This window comes from Saccopteryx bilineata, chromosome 2 (genome assembly GCF_036850765.1).
Source record: "Saccopteryx bilineata isolate mSacBil1 chromosome 2, mSacBil1_pri_phased_curated, whole genome shotgun sequence".
Lineage (NCBI taxonomy): Eukaryota > Metazoa > Chordata > Mammalia > Chiroptera > Emballonuridae > Saccopteryx > Saccopteryx bilineata.
Genome location: NC_089491.1, coordinates 153,176,186 through 153,198,195, shown reverse-complemented (window position 1 = coordinate 153,198,195; position 22,010 = coordinate 153,176,186). Strand labels below are relative to the sequence as shown.

The window sequence follows — 22,010 nt, the reverse complement described above, 5'->3', positions numbered from 1 at the left end:
TCTTCGGGTTTTCAGGAGACATCTTTCTACACCCACAACCCCTTCATTTTGTAACAGTCATGGCTATTCCATGGCGCTCAGGCAACACATGTCTCCAGAACTTCCTCATAAGAAGCAAGTGTGAAGCGGGGCAGGGGATCCCGTTTGCAGCAGTATTGGTGCTGTAATTAAAGTAGTGCTGTTCCTCTCACATTGAGTATTATCCATCACCATATATTCACTGTTTAAGGAGCTGACATTTTATAGGTAGCCAACCAAAATAATTACAGAAACAATCTCTGCCCTAAGGGGGCTTTATAATCTATTAAAGGAGGCATGGAATAAAATAACATGAAACGTTTGAGAACAATAATAGCATTGCATATTGGTAAAAAGCGACACAGACAAGTTATCACAGAGCAGGAGGCAATTACACTGTCCAGGGAGTGCAGTAACCCTGAGGTACTGGGGCCAGCAGGTGCTGCAGCTGCGGAGGGTTAGGAAGGCTCGCTGAGAAAGGAGTGATCAGAGGTGGACTCATGGAAAATCAATGAAATGGGTATTTCTATTTGGGGAGAAAACTCTGTTGGAGGTGCTTATCAGTGACACAAATTTAAGTCCTGTCATTTGTCTCACGTGTGCCCTTGGCTTAGAAATAGAAGTGGTGAAGAGAGACAATAATGTTACCAGACCCAGTATTCTTGTTATAATTTCTTCTTCACCAATACTGTTCTTTACCACCCTTATTGTAGGCAATAAAGAGCAAACTAAGCTGATGGTTTTCTTAGCAATGTTCCAGTGAAGATGCTGAAAGATGTGAAATGTGCAAAGACAGGTGGCAAAAATGAGAGAATGAGAAGAAAAAGTCCTGATGTGCCCAGGATCTGAATAATCTACCCCTATTCCCCCAGAGAACCAACCCTTTATAGGCAGAGAAACTAAAAAAAAAACCCCAAAAACAAACAAAAAAAACCCTCTTAATTTTGTTTCATGGTGCTCTTCAAAAATAGAAGAGGTAAAAGGTTAGAGAAAATATCAGAGACAGTGCAGCATGAGTAAAGGATCCGTTGACTGTCTCATCCACCGAAACTGTCTTCCAGCTCTCAGGAGCCGGCCAGCGCCCAGGAGGCAGGTACTTCAGCCACGTGGGCCTTGCCTGCATAATCACGAAGGGAAAGTGGAAAATACAGTCAGACAGGTCTGTGGAGAGGATGGGTCCGCTGAAGAGACATTCTCTATTTTGCAGAAGTGATCAGCTGGATGTGGGTGACTTCATCAAAGCAGTGAATGGGATCAACCTGGCCAAATTCCGCCATGACGAAATCATCAGTTTGCTGAAGAACGTTGGGGAAAGAGTGGTTCTCGAAGTCGAGTACGAGCTGCCACCGGTCTGTAAGTAGTCACCACCCACAGCAGAACAGCCGCACCAGATGTTGGCATGAAATAATTGTTTCTCACTTTTCCCCCTTGAACCATCACTGTCTCATGATGGGAATGGCAGAGCATAGTTTCTTGATATTTAAAAATTATTTGAATTGATCAACTTATAACCTGTTCAGGAAGAATTAAAAAGAGTAGATAACAATGAAATTATAAAGGATGCATGTTCCATTGAGGTGATCTATGAATATTGTATTTGCCAGTTAAGCTATTTTAATAAACAGTAAACATCTTTGTAAGTTCTGTGCATATAAGTTTCATCCAGGCTTTGTACTTAGTGACTAGTTTTAGGAAAAGCATGCTTAATGTGTTTTATATTGAATCTTTATAGTTATGTTAATTTCTGAAGCATGAAAATAGATTCAGAACACATTGTCAAGTAATAATAAGAATAATGTAACAATAGCAGCCAACCCATTTTGAGACCTTACTAAATGCCTGACCTTATGCCTGACTTGCACTGAATATGCTTATTTCTAACCATAGAAGAGTTAGCATAGTAGAGCTGAACTTTGGTGTCAATAGAAACATTCAAATCCCAGCTACACCTATTACTAACTATATACCTTTGAGAGAGTTACTTAAGCTTTCTGCATCCCAGATTCCACATCTGGAAAATGAGCATAATATTAGTTCCTAACCACAGATCTGTTGTGGAGATTAAATGAGTTAGTATTTTTAAAGCACTTAGAACAATGCTTGACACTAGAAATACTTCTGATAAATAATAAATAGATACAAAAATCTACTAACACTCAAGACAGGCATTGTTATCATTATTCTCATTCTACAGAAGCTTAAGTGAAGTATCTTTCCCAGATTAGTAAATAGCAAAGTCAGCATCTGAAACCAGGCTCCCTGACTGCAAAGTTCCTATGTTTCTTTATGGTAAGGAATACCTAATGCTATATGTTACTGCCATCCTGCATTTAAACTATGCTATTCTAGACCGACCTCTCTTATTATTAAACTATTAACATGAATGCTGTCCTGAGAAAGTGCTTTGCTTTTAATGTTTCATTTGTACAGCAATGATTAGTTGAGCATTTACTACATTCTAGTCACCACTATGTACCTCAGTGGGGTTTACCTTCTAACAGAGGAAGATAAATAGCAAAATTAAGCTACAATAAATAGGTAAATTATACAGCAGAAATGTCATGGGAAAAAGAAAGAGCAGGGGGATTGGGTTTGTCAGCATGGGATTGCAATTTTAAATAGAGTGGTTAGGAACAGCTTCACTGGGAAAGTGGCATTAGTCAGTAACTTGAAGGCAGTGAGAGAGTTGACTGTATGGATGTCAGGGGGAAGAGAACTGCAGGAAAATGGAACAGCCAATGCTAAGATCGAAAGGCGGGGATTCCTCTGGAGTTGTTGTAGAAACGTTACAAAGGGCAGAGTGGCTAGAGTAGAGCAGCATGAAGGGAAATGGGAGAGGAGGTCAGAAATGTAAAGGATGAGGTACTTTTGTAGACCATTGCAAGGACCTCAAATTTTGCTTTGAATCGTACAGGGGCAGAGGAAGAACAGGACCTCTTTTATATTTCAAAGGCTCCCTCTGGCTGCTGTGTTAGAATAGACTGCTGTGGCGAGGGTAAAGGCTGAAGACCAGCTAGGGTGCTACTGCAGTGATCCAGGTGAGAGGTGGTGGTGGAACCAGTGCAAAAGCATTGCATTCTTGATCTGTTTTGAGGCAGAATGAACAGGATCTTCTGTCAGATTTGAGGTGGATTGTGCAGAAAGAGAGGAGCCAAGGACCACCCCCGGCATTGAGCCTGAGCAACCGGAAGAATAGAGTTGCTATGGATTGGGTGGCTGATACTGTGGGCAGAGCTGATTTGTGAGGGGAGGATCAGAAGTTCATTGTGCTACAGGTGAGGTGCCTATTTGACATGCAAAGAAATGTCAAGAGCTGGGGATCTGGCTTGGAGTTTGGGAGAAAGATCTGAACTGGAAATATATATAAATTTAAGAGTAAAGAGAATACAAATGGTGGTTGAAGCTTTGGGACCTGATGACAGCGCTCAGGGAGCGAATATACCTAACCAATCATGAATTCTAATCATTAATATAAAATCTAATACCAAAAATCTAATGGCAATTTTATAACAAAATCAATTGAAGTCTGTGTTCAAAAACCTAGCAACAACATTTTTAATTTTCAGTAAGTGTAGGCAGTAAAATCCATTGTTGAGAGCTTGGACTGTGTCACTAGTTAAGTGTCAGTTTTGCCCCTTTCTAACTTTGTGACCTTGGGCATGTTATTTAAATTCTTTGAGCCTTGGACTTCTCATCTATAAAATAACTATAATAGATGTAGAATTTTTTAAAGAATTCAAGGCTATAGTTATATATTTAGATCATTATCATGTACTTGGTAAGCCATAGTATGTTAGTTATTATTACCACTTCTATTATTATTACACTGAAAGTACTATGTTTTCTTGAATTTTAAAAAAGTTTGTTTGCAGACTGGCCTGATATAACTAAGCTGGTTAGAGCATTGTTCCAATACACCAAGGTTGCCTGTTTGATCCCCAGTCAGAGCACATACAAAACTCAGTCAGTGAATGCATAAATAAGTGGAACAACAAATCAATTTCTCTCTCTCTCTCTCTCTCTCTCTCTCTCTCAAATCAATAAAAAAAAACCCCTAAGTGTCTGTTTGCTTTGAAATCACTACTGCAAACCATTGCCAAGCAGTTAAGAAAAGGCAGATATCTAGAGCTAATAATGCTCTTTGATTGAACACTTTTATTCCCTTGGGGATATGAATATCAATCAAACACAATCTCTTCCTAAAAGGAGCTCGGGATAGCTTTCTGGGGTCAGGACAATAGAGGAGATTTGCCAAGTTATGGGTGATCCAGAGCTGGGGGATTCTGGGAAGATTGAAGGAGTGTATGCAGATCTGGTGGGAAGAGGAACTTTCCAGGCAGAGCACACAGCAAGGAGGTAAGAAGAGCCCAGTGCACAGATTGAACTGCAGACAGATTGGATTTGCTGGAGCCCATAGGGGAATACAGAGAGGCCTGGAGATGGATGAGGCCAGCAACATAAACAGAGACAAAATAATGGGGGGCCTGGAACACCATATTGATAAAGCTTGGATGATGTTAAGTGAGCCAAAAGGAGCCTTTAAAGACTTTTAAAGCCAAATAACAGCATCACCAAATCTGAGTTTTTAGACTTAGATTTTAAAAAACCAAACAGAGAATAGATCAGAAGCTATAAGATAAAGGCTTTTTATAATTTTCCAAAAGAGAGGTGATGTCCTGAATAAATATAGCATTAGTAGGGTTAAAGGGGAGAGGGTGGATATTAGATAGATTCAGGGATTAAAACCTATCATGACTTGGTGATTATGCCAGCTCTTCCTCCTTCATGCAATAAATCTGGTGGTAAAAGGGAAGAAATATTTTTAAACACGAAAGTGTGAATTTTATAGTAGAAAGTAGATAGAAGAGGTCTATTCTCCAAGGATTATCCTGTCATTTTCTATTAGATTTGGGTAAGTTAATAAGATTTTTGTGCTCAGGGAGGTTGAAGGGATTAATCAGCCTCCCCTTCGCTGAGCTCAGGCTGCCAGTGCAGGAGGAGCCCCCTGCAGCGAGATCGGCAGGGTAGCGACTGCTCAGGAGGCCCCAGCTGGCAGCTCTCTCAGGAATCACAACAATTCCAGACTCAACCAACCCCAGAGTCTAGAAAAAGTGAAGGAAGAGGGTGTGCATGTGCGTGCGTGTGTGGTATGATAGATGGAAAATGTTACTTTGATCTTGGCAAACCACTTACCTTTTCTAAGATTCAGTTTCTATTTTTCTTTCTTTTTTTTTTTTTTTTTTTTTTTTTTTTGTATTTTTCTGAAGTGAGAAGCAGGGAGGTAGAGATAGACTCCTGCATGGGCTCGAGATCCACCTGGCATGCTGCGGGAGGGGAAGAGAGAGACAGAGAGGAAGGAGAGGGGGAGGGGTGGAGAAGCAGATGGGCGCTTCTCCTGTGTGCCCTGGCTGGGAATCGAACTAGGGACTTCCAAACACCGGGCCGATGCTCTACCACTGAGCCAACCAGCCAGGGCCGATTCAGTTTCTTTATGAAAATGAAATGGTTGATCTGTGTGAGCTCTAAGGTTCTTTTTAACTTTAAAATTATGTGATATTTTGAGATTGTAGTTAGAAAGAATATTAACGAACAGTACGAGGTATTTGTGTATTAAGGGCTAGAGCAGTGCCTTCAAATTTTTTGGTCACATAACCACTAAAGAATTTTAAGATATAATGTAACCCTCATCCATTTTTTTGTTAACACCTAAAATTCTTTATCCATAAATTTAAATATATAATTGGAAAAGATGTAATGTCTGGCATGATGTTTGCTTTATATGTCTTTGAATACTGTTTTTATTCAAACCTTGGAGCTACATATTTTATGGGATATGTTTTATTTAATGAAAAATGACAAAAGATTGGCAAAGGCAGTACTCACTGTTAAACGATCAGCTAAATCAGACTAGCTTTTATCAGGAGTTTTTCTTTAATTCAAATAAACATGTAAAAGCATGTCCCTGCAACAGCCTTTGCACTTCCCAATTCTAATTCTATGAGAGATAGACAGATGATAATGATGATGGTGATGATGGTGATGATGGTGATGATGGAAGAGGGCAGGACCAGTCTCAGATCTCTTCCGCCTGGCCCATTCTGGGTTTCAGTCTGAAGGAACAGCAGGCAGCTACCTAGAGAAAGCTCTTCCTGTGGCAAAGACAGAAGGAAAACACTTCCAATCACTGCTTGCACCTCTAACATCCCATTGGCCAAAGCAAGTCACAGGGGCAAGCCCAGCATAATGAGGTAAGAAGGAGCACAACTCCAGTTCGCCTAAAGAGGCAGGAGTTCAGGAGGCAGGGAAGTAGTGTATAATGTAGAAAAATCTAATAATCTACCTTAGTAAAATAATATGAATATGCATATATAGTACATATAGAAACAAAGGATAACAGTGCAACTAAAATACCAAGTAATAGTGAAATTGTTTTCTACCCAGCTCTTCTGCATACCAGATTTGAGTCTTTGGGAAAACCCTTTAATTGGATCTTCGTATCCACATACACATATGCAAAGTACTGAGTAAAGTTCACGTGGCAACATAGAATATCTTGTTCTGAATATAAAAACTTAGTCACCACAAGCCAGTCATGCAAACAAAAATTATAAAGATCAAATCTATTTCATTAAGTATATTAAAATGTAGTCACCATACACATTTATCTTTGTAAATAATGAACATCATTAGTCTGGATAATCTAAGGCTGTAGATAATCCTAACTTTATATTGACTTTAGATTTTATTGTAAGATCTAGTGGTCAGCGAGATTTAGCTCAAGCAGAATTAAAATTATAGGGCTTTGCATTTCCAGAACAGACAGTGAGCCAACAAGGACAGGTGGCATAGAATTAGATTTCGTTGTATATAATTGAAAGTTGATTTAATGATTAACTAGAATAATATTTGTAGACTACTTTGCAGAGTTCCTGGCGCAGAGTAGATAGATGCTCATTAATTATTTCTCCTTGTATCTTTTCCCTTCCTTTCTTACCAATACAAAAAGATCATGTTCTTAACCAATTTCTTCATGTGGCTTGTTGGGTCAAGAATATATTTGGTTTGAATTCAATTTTTTTAATTTCATTAAAACTGTATCTCAACAGTGTCAACTAGTTGTATATACTATTCCTATCTGATTAGAATAAGCTGTAAGTCTCCTGATAGCAAGAATATGACATTTAATTAAAACAGTAGTGTAAGTGTACCAAAACATTTGGTCAGCTGTAAGTTTATGCTGTTTTTCAGCAGATCCAAGTTCTTATTGTACTTCAGGTCCCACCTGGATGTGTGCAGTTTTGTGAAATTAGCTGTGTACTTTTCATAATCATGTCTGTTCCTTTGAGGATTCAGAATGTCTAAAAAAATAATGGTAATTAATGCTTAATTAAAATGACCTTCTATTTCTGTAATTGACAAAAAATGTTCTTTTTAAAAATGCCTTAGATCATGTCTATATTTTTTTGTTTATAGTTTTATATAATATAGATGTCCAAATCTAGTAGCAATGTAAATAATGTGTCATTGATAATGAAAACAGCATTAGATAATTAGATATCATTCTACAAATTCAATACAAGGATCTAAGACCATCAAATTCTACAGTTTGCATACTTTTCTGTCTCTATGACTAAAGCCATTTTTATATCCAAAAAGATAATATATTAATTCTTGGAATTCTTTTTCAGTGATAGTGTACTATATATCGGAATTATTTGCCAGTCTCTTGAACACAGTCTTACAGTATTAGGTTTAATGACAATACCTTCATACAAGTTATAATCTAATTAAAGATCACAACAGGCAAACACAACATAAGCATGACGATATCAAATAAAATTGAGCAGATATTTATTTTGTTAGTCAATAGTAATATTCTGAACATACTTTTATTTTCCCTCCACGTTTCATTTGCATGGCTGATGTCTTTAATTGCTTTGCACCATGTCAGAATATCTATGTGTATCAGCCTAACCCATTAATGGCAGTTGGAGAATAATACTTTTTTTTCCTTTGCTAGTTGCAAATATATATATATAAATACATTGTTTCATAAGTTTTCCAAAAATCATATTACTTTTGCATTTCACAAAGAAAAAACCATTCTATTAATCGTATAAAGATCGTCTCTCTTGTTATATAAAGTTTACACAATGTGAATATTACCCTGGACCTAGAAACTGGTTTCACAAGAGAAAAGGAAATACCTGTGACTTTGATTCCACTTGAACCTACATGTCACTTTTGCAGATGACTGTTTTATGCTATTTGTATGTCATTACAATTATTTTTTCTAACATTTTCTTTGAAAATAAATTATTGCTGTTTTATCACTCAAAACAAGAATCATTCACAAGAGGAATCCGCAATATTTTATGCCACATCAAAAAATAAAAATATTATTATGATTTAAGGCTTTTATTTTTCTCTTTTTTCTGCACTCAGCTCTCCAAGGATCGAGTGTTATTTTCCGAACGGTGGAGGTCACGTTACATAAAGAAGGCAATACCTTTGGTTTTGTAATACGCGGTAGGTAACCATTAGAAAATGTGAACCATCAGATGTTCTTGGGGAATTTGTCAGTGAAATATTGGGAGTGAACTAGAAAGTCATTCTTAAAAACACTGATGTTTTCAGCACTTATATTCACCATATAATATTTGCACCTACTCTTTTATTCCTTTTTATTGCATATATAGGGGTGAAACTGATTGACAAAATTATACAGGTTTTAAGTGTACAGTCTATAATACATCATCTGTATATTGTAGTGTGTGTTCACCACCCCAGTCAAGTCTCCCTCCATCACCATTTACCCCCATACCCTCCTCCACCTCACTCTTCCCACTTCCCCTGGCAATCACCACACTGTTGTCCCCATCCACGAGTTTCTCTCCCTCTTTTGCTCTTTTGCTCAATTCCTCCACCCCCCACCCAGGCCCCAACACCCCCACACATCTGTCAGCCTGCTCTCTGTCTATGAGTCTGTCTTTATTTTGCTTGGTAGTTCATTTTCTTTAAAGAAATAAAGCAATCAGTAGGAATCAAAGTGGAATCCAAATAACCTGGCTTTATTTTCAGTCTGTTAATGCAGAGCAAGGAGTCACTGTCTGTAAACTTTGTCAATTCACAGTCCTCCTACTTAGTTTGCCACTGTTCAGCATGTCTTTACCTTCCCTTTGTACTTTTCTGTGTCACTGAGTCAAAAATGTTGATGAGTGATGATTGCCAGAGGCAAGGGGATGGGAAGATGAGCAAAAAAGAAGCAGAATAAGAAGAACTTCCAATTATAAAATAAATGTCACAGGGGTGAAGTGTACAGCATAGGATATATAGTCAATAATATTATAATAACTTTGGTGACAGATCGTTACTGAACTTTATCATGGTGATCGATTTGTTAGGTATAAGAATGTTGAATAACTATGTTGTACACTTGAAACTAATATAATATTGTACAGTAGCTATACTTTAATTTAAAATATTTAAAAAGATAAACAAAAAATTTAAAATGTTATTGTTGCCATAAATTTCTGAGTTTATTATATAAATAAAGATTGTTATTTCCCTTGGGGGAAAAAAAAAAGGTTGATGAGTATGGCTTGATTTGATTTAATACACTAGGATTAAGCAACTTTTATTTTCCTGAAATACATTTTATTATTGTAACTTTCTAAAAATGAATTGCAGATAATCTAATCCCTTGGGCACCTATGTACACCAGCTCAACTCATCTTATTATGGGGTGAGATGACAATAATAATGAAGATTTTGAATGACTCCAGCTTGTCTTGAAAACCATTAATTCTGAGCTGTAATTCTGGCTTTTAATACTCTTCTCATTAGCAGTTTTTATCCCTTACATCTACAGACATGAACAATTCATAATTCCTGTGTGAAAGTAAGGTTAAATAGGTAACTATGTAGCATCTGGAATTTTTTAAGATTTTACACTTCTTGGATTTTGTGTTTTGTTGTTGTTGTTTTTTGTCTATTATATGTTGTATTTCACCACAGTCAAAGTTCTACCCTAATTATTAAAACATTAATTAAAATTAAGTATCTTAATAATATACAAACATCAAGGAATAAAAGAGATGTGTTCATTTAGACTTGTCTTAAGTGACTGAGCTTTAAGCATTAGATTTTATTCTCTGGCGATCTTTTAGCAAATCAATCAATCAAATATTTATTAAAAATATGTCAACATGGCCCTGGCCGGTTGGCTCAGTGGTAGAGCATCGGCCTGGCGTCTAGAAGTCCCGGGTTCGATTCCCGGCCAGGGCACATAGGAGAAGTGCCCATTTGCTTCTCCACCCCTCCCCCTCTCCTTCCTCTCTGTCTCTCTCTTCCCCTCCCACAGCCAAGGCTCCATTGGAGCAAAGATGGCCTGGGCACTGGGGATGGCTTCTTGGCCTCTGCCCCAGGCGCTAGAGTGGCTCTGGTCGCAACAGAGCGACGCCCGGAGGGGCAGAGCATCGCCCCCTGGTGGGCAGAGCGTCACCCCTGGTGGGTGTGCCGGGTGGATCCCGGTTGGGCGTATGCGGGAGTCTGACTGTCTCTCCCTGTTTCCAGCTTCAGAAAAATAAAAAAAAGAAAAAATATATATGTCAACATGTCAGCGTAGAGCCAAATACTTTAGAGTCATAATACATCACCCCTATCTACAGTAAATTACAGTTCCAGGGAATTTAAGACATAAGTTGATAAACTGCCCAAATGAGTGGTAGGAAAAATGGGCAATGAGGAACTCACTGAATGGTTTAGACTCGTAGTTATTACACTTTTCTGACCAGGTCCCATTTTTAAATGAAGTAATATGATCAATTCACCTTAATCATTTACCTTAACCATTTCCAAATTTCTGTGTAAACTAACTTGATGACTATAATGAAAAGTCAGTGTACAAGTAATTTTGGCATGAGGCTGTATATACAAATTTGTTTTTGCAATATAGGTATGAAAGAGAGGCGCTGAATCACATGCCTAAAAACCTAATTATTGGAAAGCTGCAGTAAGAGTACTGCTGTTTCAACTATTTATCACTAGTTGCTGTATGGTTAATCAATAACCAATCAAATTGCTAATGAAAAAGCTAAACCAACAGTAATTTAGCATTAAGAACTGAAAAAAAATGTAATTGAAATCCACAACCACCTCAAGACAACTGATGATACAATATTAACAAAATGTTCTTCCCACAATTTGCAGGAATTTCAAATGTATGTTAGTGTGTGCATGCATAGTAAGAGTTTTTTAATATGAGCCTGGAATACTGCCTGGTATGTCATCAGCACTTAATAAATGAATGACTAAGTAATTGAATATTGCCTTGATTTGTATAGACATAAGACTTCTTAGTATAATACTGATTCTGAAACCTCAGTAACAATGAATCCATTATAGTTTATGAGTAACACAGTTTTTGTAGGCTTTAATAACTCCCTTAGCACATTGGTTGAACATAAAAGTTTATGGACTTTTGCACAATTTTTCAGTGAGAATCAAATAAAGAACTTATACTTTTAGATCAGTTTAAGGTCTATCTGAAGGGTCTTCCTCGCTCAAAGGGTGGCTACCATCTATCCCTTAAGAATCATTGGTTCATCACAAAACGACTTGCAGAATGAGAAAGTACTGTGGGCAAATGTTATCATGGCAGATTATATTGTACATTACAGTGGCATACATATTGAGCTAAACTTAGATCAATGGAGACTACAAGGACATTCAGAAAGGAGAAGATTTTGCAGATGAAGCATTTTTTTCTTAACCATTTAGAATGAATGGGTCTTAGAACAGTAAAACTGGCTTTTAGCTATTGAATGGAAATTACATTTCTAATGGCATGTCACAAGTTCTACACCTTGACTTACCCAACAAGAGAACCTTGCATCAATAGAATGAAAAGTGATGTTCTGACCTATATCTTGGAGAGTTAAATTTTAGTTCGTTCTGTTGTCAGCAAGCTAAGAGAGTTAGTTTGGACTAACAAGAAAATCACACTTCTGTAAATTACTTTTCACTTTGAGCAAGGAGACTTTATCTAGTCATTCTCAGCTGTAAAATTGTAGGTGGATGTACTCATCTAACATGTGGAGCCCTGTAATGCCAGTGGCCAAGGCCAAGCAGGTCCACATTAGATTCGGGCAGATGGTAGAGAAACTGAGGAGCCAGAAAGTTTAGGGCTGTTCCCTTTTAGAGTCTCACAATGGCGGACAAGCAAACCGGCAGGAGAAAAACTGCTTCTCAGGCAAATGAACAACAAAAACAGCTCCTCACCATGGCAGGCCCGCGATCCGCAATCCGCAATCCACCCTGAGGGCAAGCACCTGTAGGCTTACCTAGATTATACACACATGGCGCTGCCATGTGCTAACACATTAATCAGGCAAAGTGCAAGTGAGTAAGCCAAATGCAGCTGTTTTCCAAATAAGCCTGATATTCAGATTTGGTTTGCACTGTGGCCCTGCCTGGCCTTGATATTTTTACAAAAACATCCTAGGCATGCAATGCTAATGTGCAGCCAGGCTGAGACTATCCCTGGTCTCTGAGTGGTTCCTGTTATTTCTTTGCATCCCCAAACTTCTAGAACCTAAGCAAACCACTAAATTTGGTTATTATTTCAAATACTGATAAAATGTCATAGATCATGAAATTTAGCACTAGCTCTCTCGCACTTTAGCATGCATTCACTGTTGTATATTTAAATTTAGACCTCCAAGTCAAAATTATGGAAAGGTTTCTTTATGTCCTCAGCCTCTACCTTTTTCTCTAAAGCAATATGCCTCCTGGGGAAAGCAAACCTATCTTTCTATGATCACCTTGTAAATGAGACATGACATAATAGTACTTTCCTCTTAGGCCAGGTTCTGTAAGCTGACCTCCCTACCTGGATGTGCCGAGTTTGGAAAATGTTAGTCTGTTCTACCAGGCGCATGTTGAGTAATGACTACTTGACAGTAACATTCATATTAATAGAGACTGGAGAACTAGAGACCACCCAAAGGGACAGCCAGGGTGGTGATATGCAAGGAGGTCAGGTCACATGCAGAACAGTTAAGAAACTGGAAATGTTCAGCCTTAAGAAGATGAGTCTTAGCAGGTGCATAATCACTGTTTTCAACCTTCAAAACTATTTCTTGTGGAAGAGAGTACAGTATACATTTTTATTTCACTGTTCTAGATAACAGAACAAAAGTGAGTAGATGGAAGTTGAAGGGAGACAGATGTAAGCTGAATGTTAGGAAGAACCGTCTGAGTTTCCGTCCATATGTGGAATGGGCTGCCTCCAGTCTAACAAGCAAAACACCTGGTGGATCTCAGATGGGTGCAGGGGGAGCGAAGATTAAACAAGTTATACAAAGGGGTCCTGGGTAAAAAAGATAATTTATAATAAATTACCTTCTTTCTCAAAAGCATCTATGTTTCTAAAAATTCTTAAAGAAAAAATTTTATGCTAAGTTAAAATTCCCACTTAAGCCTTGAAATTGGCTTGACATAGTCTGCCAAATTTGCCCCCCAAATTTTGACCATGACAAGTTAATAGAGGCCCCTTTAGCCAATTGAATCTTTTCATTTTTTTTAATATTTGGACTTTTTTCTTTGATGTTAATGTTTTCTTCTTAATATTAGGTTGTAGACCTACTCACCTGTATAATAGTCCAGGTTATTAGCACCAGGTATATCCATCAGCACTTTGTTTATAACTGGCAGCTGTTCTAATTGGACTAGTACTGGTTATAATTAGTCGACACTCTTGTCACTCTAGTTCAGTAATTTATATGTCACATGTTATTACAGTTATGTATTTATTGAGAAGTGAAGGAATGATGACTTCAAAAGATATATTCTATATAAAATGAATACGATTTTTGAGGCCATTATGTGCCAGAGGAAAACTTTGCCTGTTTTCCTCCACACGCCAACCTAATATACCTCAGTTTCTCAGCTGGTGTTTTGTGAGTGAAGATGTTTAGTGAAAGAAGCTGTGTTTCTTTTTTTTGCCAGGGGGAGCGCATGATGATAGAAATAAATCTCGTCCCATCGTGATAACATGTGTTCGTCCTGGAGGGCCTGCTGACAGGTAAACTTCATCTTTCTGTGTCACTATCCAAACAGATTAAATAAAGCTTCAGGACTTTGGCATAGAAGTTGTCGAGTTATAAAACTCATAGTAAAAGATGGATATTAACTAAGTAGGTTAGAATGTGAAAACTTCAATAGTTTAGGCTGTGGAATCAAAAGGAAGGTTGGACTCTAGACTCAACACTTACTACCCTAGCTTTGGCAAGTGACTTAACAGTTCTGAGCTCAGTTTTCTCCACTGCAAAATGTAAATAATAGCTGTCATCACGTTTTAGCAAAGGTTGGAGGTGTATGGTGTATCACGAGGGTCTTATCCTACCATAGATGTGTAAGAAGAGGCAGCTGGCACTTCTAGAGCAGGCACTTGAAATGCATCAGCTCTGACTGCTAATCTCCCTGACCTGGTGTCTGATTCTTACTATTATCAACATCTTTGTCATTGTTATCATCACCTTAGGATGATGATTATGTTTGTCAGAATGGAACTAAATTTTAATAAAACAGAAGGAATATTGTTGGCCTCCAGAGCTTTCTTTTCCAGGGTAATTTGAATATATGAAGGACAGCTCTTTCAGAGTTCATATCAAAAACCTCGGGGAAGGGGTTCTAGGTTAATTCACAACTGAGATACCTCAAGCAATACTGCTTTGGATTAATTTCCACAGTAGGCGTTGACCCCACAGTGGTAGGGAAACAACTCCTCCCACTGGATACTGCGAAAGAGCAGGAGACGGGTGCGTGGCTGCCGGCTGCACTCTGTTCCAGCCCAGGATAAATGCTGGAAACCTTTTCTTAAGCAATAGAAACAGGAACAATAATAAATACTACTTATAGAGCACGTACTCTGTGCCAGAAACTATGCCAAGTGTTAGGTGGACATTATATTCGTGTATCCTCGCAGCCGCCCATAAAATAAAGTGTGTGTTCTTATCTACGTTTACAAGATAACAAAACTGAGGCCCATGATGGTTAACTGACTTGCCAGCTAGTACATCGAAGACCTAGCGTAGGAATTCAGGTTTATTTTCCTTCAAAGCTCAGACTGTGAGCTCACATTGCTTTTCAAAAATTAATATTTCAGTCTGACCTGTGGTGGCGCAGTGGATGAAGTGTCATTCTGGAATGCTGAGGTCACTGGTTCAAAACCCCAGGCTTGCCTGGTCAAGGCACATATGAGAAGCAACTTCAAGAGGTTGCTTCCTGCTCCTCCTTCCTGCCTTTCTCTCACTCTCCTCTCTCTAAAATCCATAAATAAAATCTTTTAAAAATTAATATTTAATATAAAAATAAAGCCTTTAAAGAGCCTGGTTTCTCACCTGTGCTAAAGTATATGTGCCTTTCCGGAGGCCAACAGAAAGCCGGATGTTCTGGGAGACACTGCCTTGTCCCCTCTCTTGCTTTAACGTTTCGAGTGAGAGTTGAAAGAGATGTCAGAAGCAGGCTACTAGTTTGTGAGCAACATATTACCAAATTCACATCGGACTAAGGAAATCTGAGAATTTCAGACAAAAATTTAGAGTCAAAACACTCAGAGTCATCTAGCTGAAAGTGTTTAAGAGATCATTTCTATCCTTACCCAATGCTACACTTGTAATCCCTCACTGGATGTGTTTTCACCTGTGAGGCTCCCTGAGGCAGGAGGGCTATAATCTGGAAGCCGGGCCAGGGCGGTATCACGAAGGTCCTGAGGCATCTTCTCCCAATGCCTTGCTTGAGTCAGTGCTCACAGCAGGGAGAATCGCACTTGCCTGGTGTGGGGAAAACAGCTGTGTTAGGCTGTCTCACTGACTTACCAGCTGCACACACTTTGTCTGAATAGTGCGTGAGCACGTGGCAACAGCACGTGTGTATGGCCTATGGAAGGCTACAGGTGCCTTCCCTTGGGGGCGATTCTCCCAGATTTCTCTCCCATCACTGTGAGATGTGGTTTTCCTGATCCCTTGCCCTTCACTGCAAAAAGCAGATTTTCCTTTGTTTATTCACTCACCTGTCTTCGTGAGCCTCCAATAAATGGGTATGGCCTGATGTTTTCTGGCTCTGCAGTTCCTCTACCATCTGCCCAGATTGAATGCAAACCTGCCTGGCCTCAACCACCAGCATTACACCTGACTTTTCCAGTGATTGTGACACTGAATCAATTTAATGATTGCCAAGTGGCTGGATAAATCAGTAGTAAACTGTACAGACTAGGGATATTTTTCACCAGCATTGCCTATCCTGCTTGGGTTCACTTCTAATAAATTGAATGGAACGAACCAGCTCTTTTGCTCACTTGACTTTGGGAAAATAGGTGACTGCTAGTTTCTGGACTCTAATAAATCAATTTTAGACATATAGACAAAAATCTAGATGAGAGACATGTGCCTTTATTACTTTAGGACCCCTAGAGTTAATTGTGGGTAACTTAGTTGTTTGCTAATGTGTATAAATTTGCAGCAATTTTCTGTTTCGGTTACCTGTGTACTCTCCTACTGTCACACTTGATGCTTAAAAGGAAATGCAAATGAGGCGACTGGCAGAACGTAGTTGTGAAAGAATCACTTTAACGAAGTGAATATTAATACTAAATCCCATTATGCTGAATTAATAGAGACTATTCCTTTCTTCTCCCTCCAGAGAGGGCACAATCAAAGCCGGCGATAGATTGCTCAGTGTGGATGGAATTCGACTTCTTGGAACCACACATGCCGAAGCCATGAGTATTCTTAAACAGTGTGGACAAGAAGCAACACTGCTGATAGAATACGATGTCTCAGTAATGGGTATGTCTGAGTCCTGAGGCTATGACCTCTAAAGTTTAGGACATGTCACCATCCCTCCCTGGCAAACCACTTTGTACTAAGAATGAACTGTTATGTCCTCTTGCAGCAGACAGAATTTCATCAATACTGTATCATTACTCTGTTTGGGTTCAGGAAGAGGTGAGTGGTACTTTTCAGCAATTTAAAGCGATGTGTCAGTTGGCTCTATAATAAGGTCTCATCCTGTCAGTGTTTCACCTAGCAATCGCATTTATATGTGGATTACCCTTTGGCAGGAAAGTATTTTTGCCTTCCAAAGCACAAAAACAGTATTATTAACTTGGGGGATATTTTTCCTTTTACTACAAAGACTGGGAACAGTAGGGATTTCTTTCCTTCTTGTAACTTCACAATATGAAGCCAAATAATCAGAATTAATGGAAATTACTATTTTTTCATTAGATTTAGGGACAAAGAAAGGAAATGGACATGTAAATAACATATATTCAAATCAGAAGTTGAGAACACTATTCTTTTTCTCAGTAATGATTCCAATAGAAAGTAAGTCTATTTCTACCCTCACAACTATAGTAAAACTTGGAAGATAATTTCATGTGACTTTCTTTTTTCATTTTATTTTTTTTCTGAAATGAGAAGCAGGGAGGCAGAGAGACAGACTCCCCCATGCACCTGACCGGGATCAACCCAGCATGCCCACCAGGGGGCAATGCTTGGCCTATCTGGGCCATTGCTCGGTTGCAACCGGAGCCATTCTAGCGCCTGAGGCAAAGGCCATGGAGCCATCCTCAGCACCTGGGCCAACTTTGCTTCAATGGAGCCTTGGCCATGGAATGGGAAGAGATAGAGAGGAAGGAGAGGAGGAAGGGTGGAGAAGCAGATGGGTACTTGTCCTGTGTGTCCTGGCCGGAAATCAAACCCAGGACTTCCACACACCAGGCCAACGCTCTACCATTGAGCCAGCCAGCCAGGGCTCATGTGATTCCTAATTGTTAAGAAAGGGCTAATGATTTATGTCATGTTGGCTAAGTCAGAAAACTTAGGAGAGAATAAATTGGAACCCGAAATTGAAACTTAAATCATATTGTTAGTACTTCTTACAATTATCAAGCTTGATTAAGTGGCCTGACTTCACTTTTTTTTTTCTACAGAGACAGAAAGAGAGTCAGAGAGAGGAATAGATAGGGACAGACAGACAGGAACGAAGAGAGATGAGAAGCATCAATCATTAATTTTTCGTTGTGACACCTTAGTTGTTCATTGATTGCTTTCTCATATGTGCCTTGACTGGGGGGCTACAGCAGACCGAGTAACCCCTTGCTCGAGCCAGTGACTTTGGGTCCAAGCTGGTGAGCTTTGCTCAAACCAGATGAGCCCGCGCTCAGGCTGGCGACCTCGGGGTCTCGAACCTGGGTCCTCCGCATCCCAGTCCGATGCTCTATCCACTGCGCCACCGCCTGGTCAGGCCACCAACAAGTTTTATACTGGTGCCAATATAGCACAGAAAAAGAGATGTGTTCTATAACTACACACTCCTTTATTTCCCACTCTGTATGATTCATGTAGAACAGGTTGCTTGAAAGTATTTTTAATCTGCCTACTCATATGAAATGTCTTAGAACTGTGGTTCTCAAACTTTTTGAAGTCAGGCACATTTAAAATCCTACAAATAATTGTAGGTGCAATATATACAAATTTCTGAGAAATATGTTATAATAACTAAGTCAAATAGTAAAGAAAAAATATAAAGTCCAAGCATGCTTTTATGGTAATTAAACAAAATAAATATGACAAAATTAAATTTATTCTGACATTAAAAAGCACTTTATGTTATACATTTTGAGTTATGCTTTTCAGAATTCATATAAAAAAGGAGTTAAAAATAAAAAAAACAACTAAAAAGTTATCTTTTTATATGTATAGATACATTCTTAGTAAGATTTGGTAAATTCGGCAGGTCCTGGCATGAATGTGTTAATTTTTTTCATTCTTGTGTTTATGAGAAACATGATCCTGATGTATCCTAGCGATTTCTTCAACATTTGGGCATATACTTGAAAGGCAATCTCTTATTTCCTTGTCAATACATTGAAGAATTCCTCTCTTTTTACTCTTAATTGTGTTGAGGGTAGAAAATCCTAATTCACATAAATAGGATGTTGAAAATTGTAATAAAATGTTCAAAGCTTTTTTAGATATTGCCACATACTCTTATATACATCCAAAAGGCTTCAAGAGACAATTCCTTATGTTTAATCATCAATCCACAATCAGTGAATATAGCTGCCAGTTCTTCTTCTTCTGTTAATGTTAAATCAAAAGCACTTGAAGCTTCCATGAATGGGTTTCTAATCCAATTGTATTGTTCAGTGTTAAGTGATGGAAAGAGCTATGAATTAAATTCTTCCCATCAGCCTTCAAGTTCTATTTTATTTACACTTAACTTTTGCTTACTTCCAGAATTGGATTCTTCAATATCATGCTTCTTTTTGAGAAATCTATCTATCTTATTTGGGTTTATTTAACCAAAAAATAATATAATGATGTGTTAATAATAAATATAAAAATGATATGTTAACAAAAAGAGTGGTATTTCCATAATGAAATGGTATAATAGAGTAACTATATTTATTTTTATATCTGGGCACATGCCGTGAACCAGCACAGCTAGTAATTCCAGGTCCCAAGTGGGAATGGTGCAGAATTAAGAAAATACAGGGTTGGGAGGGCCCTGTAATTGCTGCTGGCAAGAACAAAGTGCACCCAAAAACCACACCTTGCTTTATTTATAATGCAAAGTGGTCCATTAGCAAATCAATGAGATCTTTGATCATGTTTCCAAGGCAACCCAAGAATTTTATCAAGTGCAGAAAACCCCCACCATACATATCATCTTAACTTTACACCAAAGAAAGGATAGAAGACACTTGCCTCCAGTCTTTCCTGGGAACCTGGAGGGTAGTGTAAACAATCCAGCACCACAGCTTAACAGCCTTTTGCAACCTAATCACACAAGTAAGGTGGGGGGTTGGGCAGACTGCCAGCTTACAGCCAATTCCCCACACCTCTGTCCCCCCAAAATCTAAACTCCAAAAACACTGTTGGTTTTTTGGTCCCCAACAGACACATATTTCTCTGGAATACCATAGGGTGCACCTGGAAATTTTCTAGGGCGCACCAGTGCACCCTGGCGCACACTTTGAGAACCACTGTCTTAGAAAGATATGAGGTTTCCTAAAAGGCTTAAAGTGTGAGACTTATGGAGTTCCTAGTAGCATAAATAGGACAATATTCCCTTATCATGGAAAGTTCGGGAGTAAATGAATTTTCTTCCTTCATTCTTCCTTTGTCTTGTCTTCCATTTCTCTCTCTTTTCTTTCTTTTTCTTTTGTTAGATGGTGTTTGAATTAGATTTTTATTTTAGCTAGATGACTTGGCTTCTACTATTAATTTGGGCCATGATACTTATTTCCCCGTGCCTTACTTACCTTATTTATTAAATGGAGGCTAGTAATACATATTTTAAAGGCAGTAATGAAGATAAAATAACATTATACAAGTAAATATATTTTAAATGTCAGTACAATGTATTAACATTAAAAATTGAAACAGATGTTTGACATATTTAACTTATTCATTCAGTCTGAAAGTATTTATTGAAGACGGGACAGGTAAGCTAAAATCTGGAGGCTTAGAAAGAACCAGCTCACAAACTGAAGACAATTGTGTGTATAACCCGCAACCCCTATCAGAGAGCCCCAAGGTCCCCCATAGGACTGGGAAGCACTTCAGGGAAGGTCCTCCCCCATCTAGTTATTGCTGGTCAGAAGGGAATACATAAAGAATACAGAAATGAATGAAGACCTGTATCATGTTTTTAGATGGGAGAGAGGAAAAGAGAGAGAAAGACGCATCAACTCATTGTCCCACTTAGTTGTGCACCCACTGACTGCTCCTCATATGTGCCCTGACTGGGGTTCAAACTGGCACCCTTGGGATCAAGCCAGTGACCCCAAATCAAGCTGACAATCCTGGGATTAGACCAGGGACCTTGACACTCCTTGACAATGCTCTATTCACTGTGCCACCGGCCAAACTAGATGGGAAGTCTTAATATCTGGAAAATGTTTTAATCCCTGAAATGTATCAATAAATTAATTCTTTTCAAAATCTCAAAAGGATCTTGAAGGTTGGGGACCTTAATAAACTGTTTCTAAAATATAGATGGAGTAAGAAAGGTTGGAGGGGAAAACAGCAAAATGTTTTTGAAACAAAATGAAAGCAGAGAGCCTTGTTCTAAACCAGCGGTTCTCAACCTGTGGGTAGAGACCCCAGCGGGGGTCGAACGACCAAAACACAGGGGTCGCCTAAAGCCATTGGAAAATACATATTTATTATACATTTTTAAATAAAATATGTATTGGAAAATATTTATTATACAATACATTTTTAAATAAAATATGTATTTCCGATGGCTTTAGGCGACCCCTGTATTTTGGTCGTTCGACCCCCGCCGGGGTCGCAACCTACAGGTTGAGAACCACTGTTCTAAACAATATTAAGACTTATGCTAAAATTGTGCCATTAAGGGTATGTAATATTAATGTGAGATAAAGACACCAACAGAAGAGAATGGAGCAGCCAAAAACAGACCACTGCAGACAGAGAAACAGAGGGGTAGTCTTGTATCAGTGGGCAAAAGTTGAACTAGCCAGGAAATGATGCTGAGTCAATTAGCCACATGGGGCAAAGTCAATTAAATTCCTACTTCATATCACACCCCAAAATAAATTCTGTATTTATGTAACCATTTCCCAATCGACTGGTATTATAAATAACTTGGATGAATATCCTTTTATCCAAATCTTTGTCCATATTTTTAATTTCAATAAATCAAAGAATATATTATTTCTTTTTAAAATATCTGAAAAATTTCAAATGATCTTCCAGAGAGGTTATACCGCAGGGTGGGGCAAAAGTAGGTTTACAGTTTTTCATATGAAAAATAACAATAATTAATAAGTAATAATGCAAGAATAAATGCTGTGTTTCACAAACAACTGTAAACCTACTTTGCCTCACCTGTATTTTCTATTACTACCTGCACTGTTTTCCTAACCACTAGACCACCAGGGAACGCCAACC

General features: G+C 38.5%; 1 protein-coding gene across 11 annotated transcripts in view; it reads left to right on the top strand.

Annotated features, from left to right (window-relative positions):
* Positions 1 to 22,010, top strand: part of GRIP1 (glutamate receptor interacting protein 1) — a 749,322-nt gene that overhangs the window by 592,371 nt on the left and 134,941 nt on the right. For 10 of the 11 annotated variants that reach the window (XM_066258209.1, XM_066258211.1, XM_066258217.1 and 7 more), the window contains 4 exons: positions 1,226 to 1,371; positions 8,464 to 8,547; positions 14,029 to 14,104; positions 16,723 to 16,868. In XM_066258209.1, the coding sequence (XP_066114306.1) occupies positions 1,226 to 1,371; positions 8,464 to 8,547; positions 14,029 to 14,104; positions 16,723 to 16,868 (452 nt within the window). The remainder of the gene's footprint in view (positions 1 to 1,225; positions 1,372 to 8,463; positions 8,548 to 14,028; positions 14,105 to 16,722; positions 16,869 to 22,010) is intronic. The other variant, XM_066258212.1, reaches the window with a different exon arrangement.